A 13274-nucleotide genomic window follows, 5' to 3' on the forward strand; every position below is an offset into this window, starting at 1 on the left:
TTGAAATACCTAGCACGCCCAATGGCCCAACAAATCTTAAGGTGCAGTTTCTCAAAAAAAAAAAAAAGGGAGGCATGTTTGTTCTCATGCTATCTCACATATACGTCATTTTTGTGAATATAAACCAAAAAATAACGGGTTATTTATTTTTTTAATACTACCTCCGTTTATGGAAAAGTGTTACTGTCACTTTTTCATTTTAGCCAAAAAATAAGACAAATTGAAAAAGTGTAAATAACACTTTTCCATAAACGGAGGGAGTAATAAGAATTTATCGATTAAACATTTCTGGTGGATACATAGACTTCCTCCATCCATTTGACAACGTCAGGAAGGTAATGATGAAGTCGACAAAAAGACTTTGCTTTAATTCTGGATTTTGTTTTGCTAGATTGTGAGCAATACTATTACCAAACCTATGAACTAACTTACAAAACCAAAGTTTATTGCTTAGAAGTTTTTCTTTAACTGAAACAATTAAATTGTGATTGAACCAATGAACTTGTAAATTTTGGCTGTGAAGTGATTTCATTACAGTTTAACAGTCCATTTCAAAAATAACTTGTGTCAATCCTAATCCATTCCACTGCCATCCATAAAGCTTTTCATTTAAAATGCGCAACTCCAAATTCAGCAACCACAACATGCTCCTTTGTCATACCTTTGAAACCTACGCATTTACCTGCAAAATCACAGATAATTAATCCAATTAAACCTTTTCCTATAGCAGAAATATAAGATGCATCCTTATTAATTTTCAGATAATCCTAATTATCAGGAGGAATCTATTCTTTTAACTGCAAAATAGGATTGTAGTTAGTTGTGAGACATGCAACAAAGATATTACATTGGTTGACTAAATTCTGAATTCTTATAATAGTAGCTTGTGCACTTGGTTTGGTATTCTGAAATACATTATTTCACCTATCTTTCTAAATGTACCAGACTGTACACATTAACCTGCAAATGTAACTTTCTGAAGTAGTAACATGATTATTTTGATTCTGATTAGTATTATGAAACCAACTCATGATCCAATCATGTAAAAAATTAAAGGATTATAAAATTTCAGACATATTAATCCCCAGTGAAAGCCAAATTGATGTAGCATAACTACAATCACAGAAGAGATGATCAACTGATTCCAAACTATGATTACAGAAACAACAATGCAACTCAATTCCAGTTTTATAACTTTCAAAATCATCGCTAGTAGGTACAATATCTTTCAAGCATTTCCAAACAAAGAGTTGGACTCTATGAGGTACTCTAGTGTGCCATAGTTGTTTCCAAACATCTCTAGAGACATTATCTCTAATAATGGCATTATTCACATAATTTGTGCATAAGGTATTATACGCACTCTTAACTGAAAAGTTTCCTTGTCTGTCTGGCTTCCAGATTAGGAAATCCTCACTAACAGTAGGCACAATCATATTCAATATTGCATTTGCAGTATCATGGTTAAAAAGAGAAGTTACAAGAACATAGTTCCATGTTCTAGTGTATGGTAGGAAAATATAACACACAAGATTATAAGTAACAATGATAGAAAGACCCATAATTGGGACATGTGGACCATCAAGCCTATAATCCAACAATCTAGCCAAATATTGATTTTAGTACTACATCTAACATACCGCATAGTATATTTTTGAACTACTTCTAAACCAGTATACATACTTCTCCAAATCCAAGAGTAGTTATCTTTCTTTTTATCCAAATGTAGTAAACTACCACTTTTACCATACTTAGATTTAACAATTTGCATACAAAGAGAATTTTCATCAGTGCACGTTTTCCAAGAAAGTTTTGTAAGCAAAGCATTATTAAAAATTTCAAGATTTCTAAAACCTAGTCCATCTAAAGCTTTTGATATACTAAGTTTAGTCCAACTTATTAAAAAAAACACCTCTATTGTGTTGATGGCCTCACCAGAAACGCCTCTATATTAAGTCCATTTGATCAATTAAGGTCTTAGGTATCTTAAAACTACCCATTTTGTGTGTTGGTAAAGCATTCAGAACATGCTTAACCATTGTAGATCTACCTGACTGATTCATAGTTTTACCTTTCCAAGTTTTAAGCCCGGAGCCAAATGAGCGAATTATAAAATTAAAAGCTTTAGTCTTATTTCTACCAATTAAGAGAGTAACACCAAGATACTTATCAGGATCATGCATTTCCGTCATTTAAAGTTCAGTAGCAAGAGTGTGTTTAGCACCTGGACTTAAATTATGGCTAAAGTAAACACTAGATTTTTCAACACTAAGAATTTTTCCAGAAACCTTACCAAACCGATCTATAACATTCATAATACCAGCAATAGTGTGCATATCTGATTTTACAAAAATAAGAATGTCATCAGCAAACATAAGATGAGTAATACCTAGAGCATTCCTAGCAGCCTTAACACCTGAGATCAAATGATTAGATTCAACATGCAAAAGTAATCTAAATAGATATTCCATACAGATTATAAATAGGTAGGGGGAAAGAGGATCCCCTTGCCTAATACCTGTAGTAGAAATGAAACTATTTGAAGGACAACCATTTAAAATCACTGAGATTTGAGTAGTTGAGATACATTGGTCTATATAACCTTCAAAACTTCTCATTAAAACCAAATTTCCTAAGGATTCCTAATAAAAAAGGTCACTCAATCTTATCAAAAGCCTTAGAAAGATCTAGTTTAAGTGCCATAGTTCCACTATAACCCTCTTTATGCTTCATAGTATGTATCATCTCATGAGCAACAACAATGTTGTCATGTATGGCTCTTCCTGGAACAAAAGCAGCCTGGTAAGGAGAAATAAGATGTTTCAAGTGAGGTTTTATTCTATCAGCTATAATTTTAGATATTACCTTGTATATGGTGTTACATAGTCCAATAGGTCTAAAATGCACATGGCTACTAGCATTATCAGTCTTAGAATCAAGGATAAGTAAGTTTTATTAAAAACATAATAGTGTCAAAAAAATTCTGCACAACTTTAACAACATCATTGCCAACAATATCCCAATTGGACTGATAAAACCCAGCTTGAAAACCATCTGGACCTAGAGAACTCCAGGCAGTCATGCTTTTAACAGTCTTATAAATTTCTTCACTAGTAGGAATTCTAGTAAAACTAGCATTATCCTGATCAGAAAAAATATTAGGTTTAATATCAAAAGTGTCCTCAGTAAAACTAGGATTAGTAGTATCACTTACAGAACTAAAATGAAAAACAAGAACATTTTCTATATCAGATCTATTATTATACCAAGTTCCATTAGAATCACATAAATAGTTGATCTCTAGTGAATTTTTGGGCTAAACCCTGGACATTCCAAGCTAAAATCCCCATTTCTAGAAAAACCAAGTGAAAAAAATATTGAAAATAATGTTATAGAAAAATATGAAGAACTAAAATTAGGGCAAAAATTTAGGGTTAAGAAAAGTACCTGAGAATTGGCAATTCCCCCATGTTGATTTTATGTAACCAAACCTCCATTTTGAGAAGTCAAGTTATCAATTGCTTTCAACCCTATTTCATTTTGATGGTATTGCATCTGGAGATCCATAATAGATCCAGTTTCAATAGCTCCGGCTTCCATAATAATTGCATCATCCCTCTGGAAAATTGGGTTGATATGGGTATTGGAAATTGATTAGAATTGGTTTCAGTAAAGGGAAACTCTTCATTTCGAATTCGTTTATTCTTCCTCATATCTCCATCATAGTTGAACTCAATTTCTGGTGTTGCATTATTCACACTAGAAAAAGTACCCGACAACACATTTAGTTTTAGGATATAGGCAGACAATTTTTTTTCCTTCCTCTGTCTGACTGTACACAACAAACTCTGCTTTATTCGTTGCTTCCACCTTATGTTCTTGAGATAATCTCCTGCAATTCTCTTCAACATGACCAATCACCCAACACTCCTTACAGATCTCATAGGGATGCATTTCAAAATGGTAAATAATCCATTTCTTTCCACCAGATGGAACGTCTAACCAGCCACCCCTTCTTAATGGGTCTTTTAGGTTAACTTCTGTGAAGACAATATTTGTGACATGTCCTATTGGGATTCTCTTCTTTCCTTATGGATAAACTCTCTTCCCAATATCCAAGAAGAAGTCCTTCACCAATTTTTCATTTAGGATAATTTGTTTAAGATTCCGAAGTTTAACATACCGTATTTGGCTTATGAATTTGTGATCTTCAAGAGGTATATCAGGAATATATTTCTGAAAACTCAGCAGATATCCAAGCATCGAGCATGGAGTATTAGCTAGAACGTTATCATAGGCTTCTTTTATTTCAAACCTAAAGACAAAAAGATTGATTCCTTTATATATTATCCCAGATCTTCGATAACACTTCCATCTAAGATTCACCTCCTCCTTGAACTTCTCATGACTCAAAGGATCCTTTGAAATTATCTTCCCCAGTAAACTATAAGACCATTCTTTAGCTGCATATTTCACAACTTGCACAGAGGTTATTGATCTTCTCGAGCCTCTTGAAGGACCAACACCAATTGTTGTTGACTGCATACTCTTTGACAATCTCGAAAGGTTTTATTTCTATAGAAATGAACTCTGAGGTTTATAAGTCTTAGGATTATTAGGATTAGGTGAAAATGCGGGAATACCAAAATACACCACCAACTTTTTCTTAGGAAACCTGTATGAACTAAACTCAAATACAATTCCAAGAGTTACAACTTCATGAATCTCAATCAGGAATTATATGAAGAGTAATCAATGTATCAATTGATACAAGTACGTGAACCTGATTACACCGTGAGAGTACTTGGACGATTTCAAAGATCAATCAAGTCGTATTCAACAATTACGATGGACGTATCTACTTTGATTGATTTACGTAACATCTGTGATATTTCAATTATAAAGATAAACAATATAATGCGGAAAAATAAATAACACAGACACCAGAAATTTTGTTAACGAGGAAACCGCAAATGCAGATAACCCCGAGACCTTGTCCAGATTTGAAAACCAAACTGTATTAAGCCGCTACAGACTCTAGCCTACTATCAAAAATTTGGACTGGAATGTAGTTGAGACTGAATCCACCGTCACATTAATTCAGTTACACTCGCACTCCTTACGCCTCTTGAATCTCGCAAGACTCTGCGCAATTGATTTCCTTAGCTGACGTCCTTTACAGCCTAAGAGTTGCTTCAACTCAATTGAAGACTTTAAACCAATCTGCCTCCCATAGATAAACCTATATGTGACTTCCATTACGAAAAAATATCAAGGTGAGATAGGAAATCGTTTTCAATACAAAAAGTCTAACAAACCTCAAAGTCCCGAAGAGCAGCCTAGATTATTATTCAGCTCACAAGTAAAACCTACTCCGATTTCAACAAAGAATCGTTATAGAGGAATATACCCGTGTAATCACAAAGTCTGAGACGAACAAACTTTGCGATTTCTATCTATCTTGCCTGATCGGAGTGAGACTCAACAATCAGTAACAAGATCAGGATACACGAACTATTAAGATAAAGATAGTTGGACCTGGCTTCACGAATCCCTAAGAGAAGTCTTTTTAGTCGTTAAACCTAAAAAGGTTTAAAAGAGAGGACGACTCTAGTTTACAACTAGGATACACAAGAAAAGTGTCGGGGATTGAAAGATCCCAGTTACTTGAGGTTCTCCTTATATAAACTTTCAAAACAAATGTTGCTTTAGATTTAAGCTAAGGTAGCTTTGGAATCAAGAAATCAATATCCACCGTTAGATGAATCTTTGATTTAAGATTAACACAACAAAATATACACTCTGGTTAGGATGAACCATAACTGAACCGTGTACAATGACTTGTTCATGAAAGGTTAGCCGAAACTAGCCAGACGAACTATAAGCTTAACCATTTTCATATAACACTTTAAGACTTTAATCCTGAGTCACAACCCTAGGTTAAAATGTGATCAAATATGTCTAGATGTGTTTTTTTAGAGAGTTTCTCAAATGCCGATTATTTCATAGAAATCATTCTGATGCATCTGAAAATATTCGACAGGGTAAGTACGTGTACTTACTTCTAGTTCGCGAGTTATTTTGTCATGGTACGTGTACCGGGTTTGTATACCCTTAACAAAAACGAGTTCAGGATTTCACAAAACCTTTTTCGGTATACATATACTAGGTATGTGTACCAACCCGAGTTCACGAGTTCACAAAAGTTTTTGGGTTTGCATAACTAGTATGTGTACCAAAAGTCGTTTCCAAACTATAGCTACACTGATAGGTGTACTGGGAACATGTACTGCGACTCCGGACCTATAACAGTTTCGCCAGCATGTAAGCTGGTACGTGTACTGTCTTGTATCCAGATTTAGAGTAATTTTATATCTTTCTAATAATCAATTTGAAATATTCTCGAATAATATCAATGATACATATCACTGTTCCATGCTATTTTCAAATGATTAACTTGAATCATAATTTAGGTCGTGGCCAATAAATTGTTCTTAACCAAATTCATCAAGTGCGAACAAATGTTCTTTACCTTAGTCAATATATTTCGAGAATAATTAATCAAGATAAACTTGACTCGAAATTTTTGTTGTGCATGTAAAGTCTACTTTAGTCATGCGACATAGTGTCATGGATAGAAAGGTGAAAAGTTGAGTAGTAGGTGGTTCAGTCTTCACTTAACTTTTGTTGATGAAGTTCTCCAAAAGCTTCGGTTGATCTTCGCCTTCAAACGGTAGAATGCAGTGATGTCTGGTACTCAACTACACACTTCTATCCTAATCATAGACTTGACTAAATGTAGGCTAGAAATCATAGTTTTGATCAACTAAATTTGACAATAAGCTTGATATAGCAACACTTGTGAGTTCGACCGAGCAATGCTCTAACATTAGAAATAATGAGAGGATATCTTATTGAGTTATAAAAGGATTGAAAATAGTCAGAATTGTTTGTTCCCTAAAATAATGGAGAGAACAATTATATAACTTAATTCCCGGGATGAAAATTATGAAAAAAACATTTGAATTTTGGAGAGAGGGAAAAATTTCCTATTGTGGTTACTGAAAATTTGTTGGTGATTAACTACGGTTTTGACCTTACCAACCCATTGGTTTTGTTTGAGATGATGAAGAATAACCATCGTGGTTAAACTATAATGAAACAATATCAAAGAACCAAAGCGACCTTGTTGGATACACAATGATATGGGAGAGAGAATACGACTACCGGAAAGCAAGCACTACTGCAATAACTCGAAGATATGCAGATTTCACCTCGACTGGTTTCACAACTTGAGATTACACAAAGATCAACAAAGATGCCAAAAGAATTAAAAATCCAGCAGCAATTAATAACAACAGAGAGTTTGATAATAAGTTTCAAAATTTTTGAAAACTATCTTGGAAGAACTTTAGATTTCTTTTACAAGCCAGAATAAAGCAGGATAGTGGAAAAACACAAACAAATCAAATCTTAATCTGATTCAAACTAGAAATTATAAAAGACGAAAGTAAAGATTAAGATTTCAAAAACCAATTTTCATCGGCTGAGTTAACCCTTGGTGACTTCAACGGATTTGAAACTAAGAATTTGGAATATGTTCCTCTTACGAAGTTCTACATTCCTTCCAAAAATGAGCGTATTCTGAAATACTAAATCCTACCATCTACCAATTTTAATTTCAATGGTTAAAAATCTTTTGATTTTCAACTGTTCATTTTCAAAGTAATAGATGGTAATATTATACGTCTCGCAATGCACTCGTTTTTGATAAGTACGTAGAGCTTTGCAAGAAAAACGTATTCTCGGAATATTAGCTTGAAATTCGATACCATTTATTTTTTATTCGCTAAAAAGACACCTAAAGTGTGAGAACGAAAGTATGAACGGATCCTCGGAGGAAATTAATAATCCACCAAGCTAAATTATAAAATGACCAGCTCAGACTGCAACCATGCCATGTATCTTACCATTCCCTTTCCATTTTAGACTTTAGAATTGATAAACCTGCAGAAGTTTGACCAATTGATGCAAGTGGTATTAGCACCAAAGAAGGCCAAAATATGAGGTAAAAGTTCTGATAACTAATATCTTTGTGACCCTTCCTCTCCGCAAGACAATAGCATAAACTGATTTCTAGATAGCTCGAGCTGAGAGATTCGAATTCTCTGGAACTGAAGGGCACAGTACAAGTATGGTTTTTTACAAAAATCCTATCGTGAATAAGAACACACGGCTACTATCATAACACAGGATGAATATGAAATACATATGGTATGCACAGATATAAGGTACACTGAAAGTTTACATCATTTTGATAATGGCATTGTTATGTTCCACTATATTTGATTGTTTTGTAAACCGGAAATACAAAAAAATGTGAGAACAATTACACATTCAACTCGACTGAGCACTAGATGATGGACCATAGAAGCATGTCCCACAGAGTTGGGCGGTTACTTATCTGTTCGAAAAGTGCATTCTGAGATTAGAAATTTAGAATAACTGAAAACTTTCCCATTCCTCTCTATTATATATTATTCAGATATAACTCCTACCACCATCTTGACATTCAGAGAGCCATAAGTCTATGCGTTCAATAACCTGCTGCCTCACTTTCTGCACTGCATCCGGGGAGCTGCAATTCGTGGCATCACCTGTAACCACAATTTACAAAATGACCACATCGAACTTGTACAAGAAACAACTTGATTAATTACTAATTTGAAATCCGTCAGACAACAAAATTTTCACTTTTATTAGGAAAATGTACACCTCCATTTGGTTAGAGACATAAATATGAATTGTACCTTCAAGCCTTAATGGAGATTGGGGACACCCTCTCAGGTCTGTCCCATGACCGCAATTGTGACAAGAAATGACATAGGATGGCACTGGGTTGTTGAAAATGAAAAGTTAGATAAATACATTAGAAGAATGTTGGAGACTTAAAATTACATTTCACAGACTGTCAGGACACAGCGCAAAAACATAAAAACTTTGCTGGTACCAATCTTCTGGTACTCTTAGCATGCAGCACGGATACACATTCGAAACCTGATCCACGGGATACTAGATGGAAACTTATCACATTCAACATCTTTGGTTGATGCAAATATTGGATTCGACATCTTTGGTTAATGCAAACACATTAAGACCATGCTACCCTATTATTCATATAGACAAACAAGGATAATGTGTTTGGCATCAGCAATTGAAATTAAATCTAATAGCTTTCCATCTAACCATCCAACGAATGATGCTTTGAAGGTGCACCAAAATGATATTGCACAAAATACAACTACTTCATCTATTAACATAAACGACACTACTAGGTTAAAGAACCAACCTGTGTATCTTGTTGGGCTATGGACCAACAGGTCAATAAAATGGTCAAAACCACATTATATGATCTGGGAAATATCATTTTCATGAAAAACAAACTATTGCCACTATAACTCGCATTTATGTCATCACTAGGAAAATTATGCCTTATGTCATCTCCAAGTACCCATACTTTTAATGTCGTGGTGACAATCTAGCTTTTGCAAGGAAATCAAAGTTCAAGTGATAATATTGTAGTGAATACCGCGGTTTGTGGAAAACCAAATCATGGCAACAACAGCAAGAACACCTTATTATGAACGGCGAACATAAACCATAGATTTTAAGACAGCAGCGAGAAAACACAGATTTGGGAGGGGAGAGTAAAAAACATGCTTTTGAGACAACGATAGAAAGCACACTTTGTAGTGAAGGACAACAATCACTTTCATGAGAAGTTAAGAAGATGGGTATGAACACTAACTATCAGGAGATGAGGTCTGCTTGGATGCATGGCGCCAGGGGTCCTGTGAGCCATTTGTGAAGACAATCTTCGAACCTGTTAAATGTTATAGTACATTGAGTTATCAGTTTTAAATGACAATAGCTCGTCGAAAATAACCAAAACCATCAATAAACAGACAGTTCTGACTTTCAAACTATTTCAGTGTATAGAAATGAAAAGGGTTTTATGGGTAAGAGCTGACCAGCAAGTTTTGTGCCTCCATAGTATATATTTGTCGCATCAACATCAGGGTAAATGCCTTCTCCAAATACATTTCTGCAGAGGTCCAAGTGATATCTACAAAACAGGAGCAGATAAATTTGTACTTCTCAGAAGTGTGTCTCATCCACGACAAACAGTACTGAACAGTATGCCTAATCAGTTGTGATCTCTTGACATTAAAAAAATCATGAAATTGTAGTAATTTGACGATTTTGCTTTGCAAATTGTTTTGGGACCATTTTACATGAAAACACATCTAAGGATAAATTTACTGAGGACTCAAGCGAGTTGACATGCCTTGTATTAACTTTTGATGAGCGGATGCTATCATTTAGGGGTGCAACCTGGAAATAAGCAACCTCGGTACAAACTTGGAACCACCATAATCTATCGCCACTATTTTCACTTAGAGCAGTCCTTTTTAAGTATTGTTGATCATATGTTTGAACCCCAACACCTAAGGTACCAAGATAATAATCTTTCACATAGCTGGCATATGTTTCCTGCATATAAGATATAGTACTTGGTCAGAAAAGATTGCACATGGATTACACAATGAACATTAATAGCGAGAGATGAGCATACCAACAAATTCTTTCCGTTTTTTTTTGCTTCAACCATAGGGGTGCATAGTATATCTGGGTTTCCATATTGAAACTGCAAACAGTAAAAATGTATCAACCACTTATTTAATTACTATTCCCATCACAACTTTCTGACTTTCATTGATAGGTACAGTACCGCTGTAACTGCAGCATCTGCCAGAAAGTACAGAAAATCACCATCGTTTTTTAGCTGCAGGTAGAGATGAAAGATCACAGTAAGGATTTACAGGAACTAGGATAATATGTAGGTGTTATCGGGAAAAGAAATGAGTGATTCAGCTACTGTACACGAGGAGAAACAATTGAAGGAACATATCAAAAAAATGTAGAACTATTTCATCCAACTACCCAACTAGTGCTATATGATGTTGATTAATAAGAAACCTCAAAGGGGAGTAGAAATATGTACCTGAGCTGCACCAAAAAAAGTTTTCACTGCTGTTTTATCTGATGCTAGTTTTTCTTCAACAAGTTTCGTAGTTTCTTGTAACGATGATTTACAATCAGGACCAGCAGACTCTCCGATCTACAAGTTGCACATCCGAAAAGGCCGATTTTCAGTCAGTGGACTAATACAGCATAATCATAAGCTAAAATGGAATGGAAGCAAATTGAATATGAAAACACAATCACATAGATAATAATAGGACAGATAGTAACATATCATACTAGAGCACCTGTTTATCGAAGTCGGTGAAGTTGTAAACAGCTTGAACAACTGCAGAACTCGCTAGGCTCCCACATGTTAAGTGTGGGAATTTCAGCCGAAACCAAGCACTAAGAGCTCCAGCGAAAGAGACACCAAAAACAATCCAAGGATTATCATTTTTTGATCGATTTAATTTCTTATTTAAGGATTCCTGCAGATAATTATGACACAAGATAATATATTAAGCAGAAAGACCTATGCATAAGAATACAAGGCAATGACCATGGTACACGTTTAGGATGATTAGCACAACTAGCTGATGCAGGAGAGCCAACTGCATATCAATTGATCTAAAATAATGAAGAAGGAACCAGCAAGTAAAAAATTACCTGATAAAACTCACGAAAAGCGGCCAAATCAAAAAGAGCCTGCTTTGAGGAGAGATATTTCAAATTTTCTGTTGACAGTGTGTTAAAAGGAGAACTCTTCCCATAATAACGATGCTCAAGAGTCACTATAGCAGCACCAAACTTCTTTGCCAATACCTTCTCAACATTACAATGCACTTTGTATGAGTATAAAATCGTGTAATTACAGCACTAGACTCTAATTCCGAACCAAAATAAATTGGATCCCTTTTCAAATTGAACATAAAATTTAATCTCACTGGATCAAATTTCGCAACAACCAAAGCCAACTAGTACCTCAATGGCTCTTACACAATGATCCAATTATCCATCCACTAACGCAATGCATGTTTCCAAATATCTAAAATCATCTAATTTTGCAGTTTTCACCCATTATAAACTGAAATTGATAGAGAAAAAAAGAGTATGAAGAAGACTTACACCGAGATAATCATTAGTAATTCCGTTGCACGAAGCTTCACCGCATATTTGCAGAAAAATTGGTCCATCAGGAGCTCTAAAGTAGTCAAGAAACTCATAATAACGCTGCTGAAACCTAATATGATTCTGCCCAATCAAAACAACTATAATCAACAAACACAAGTTCAATTTTCCAATTCAATAATAAAAACAGACCTAATTAGAAATAAAGATCGGAAATTCATTGGAGCAACATATACTAACAATTGGGGAAAAGTGATCGAGTGTCTGGTTAAACCAAATTGCTTTTTGAGTCAAGTAATTTTTGCTGTTGGCGCTGGCGAGACCGTTAGCCAATAGATGAGGCATACGAGATTCAGCGCAGTCATGAGAGATGATGATGAAGAAGAAGAATAAGAAGGAAACTACAAGTAATTGAATCTTCATCTTCTCTAATTCTTCTACTTCTAATTGTCTAATTGCAGAGGTTTCACTTGTTAAGAAGAAGAAAAGGCCGAAAGGGTTTTACTAGTGTAGTAAATGATTAGTGTTTGTGCTTTGTGCTGTAACTATAATTAAAGTGTAGTTTGAGTAACGTTTTTCCGGAATTCCGGCTGACATGCGGTCCCCGTAACCTTTGGTATATAATATCCACGCGCCCATTTGACGTGAGTATGTGAGTTACACGCTCGTGCTCACGCTGGGATTTATGAGTTGGCGGGTCCTCTTCCTTTGTTTGGCTTGCTAATTGTGATTGATGCTGAATAATAGATTTTGAAGTTTTGAGCAGGGGCCATCCATCTGTTCGGTGCTCTGGCGACGGGTTTGGTGGATTAGAGTTGGTATGAAAACGCTACTACGAAGTACAAGAATATCGACATGTCGTGGGAGTGAAAAGCAACCACTAAAATTTGGCTATGTTCTGTAAATATTCGGGAAAATAGTACCGGACGGATAATTGGTATCAGAGGGATCCATTAAAATCCGGTAATGTTCTGTAAATTATTCCGTTTTTGGAAAAGAAATATTATCATTTTCTCAATATGCCGTATTTCAGTTAAAATGAGAAAGCGCTAATATCTTTTTCCAGAAATCGAAGTAATATTATATTAAGAGACAGATTATTTGTCATCTGCATGGAA

At 35.0% G+C, this 13274-nt stretch overlaps 1 protein-coding gene across 2 annotated transcripts; it reads right to left on the reverse strand.

Annotated features, from left to right (window-relative positions):
• Positions 1-8219: 8219 nt before the first annotated feature.
• LOC113289543 (probable serine protease EDA2) lies at positions 8220-12725 on the reverse strand. Of its 2 annotated transcripts, XM_026538829.1 has the most exons (13): positions 12397-12725; positions 12154-12279; positions 11695-11850; positions 11334-11516; positions 11066-11182; positions 10793-10846; positions 10637-10708; positions 10349-10554; positions 10032-10126; positions 9809-9883; positions 8811-8894; positions 8559-8657; positions 8220-8464 (listed from the first exon to the last, which is right to left on the reverse strand). In XM_026538829.1, exons 1-13 carry the CDS (start codon positions 12577-12579, stop codon positions 8457-8459), a joined length of 1458 nt encoding a protein of 485 aa, XP_026394614.1. In that variant the 5' UTR covers positions 12580-12725; the 3' UTR covers positions 8220-8456. The 2 variants fall into 2 exon arrangements, with proteins under 2 accessions (XP_026394614.1, XP_026394606.1); XM_026538821.1 differs by having other exon boundaries at positions 8220-8657; positions 12397-12723.
• Positions 12726-13274: the final 549 nt, after the last annotated feature.

The sequence above is a fragment of the Papaver somniferum genome, chromosome 1 (assembly GCF_003573695.1).
Source record: "Papaver somniferum cultivar HN1 chromosome 1, ASM357369v1, whole genome shotgun sequence".
Classification (NCBI taxonomy): domain Eukaryota; kingdom Viridiplantae; phylum Streptophyta; class Magnoliopsida; order Ranunculales; family Papaveraceae; genus Papaver; species Papaver somniferum.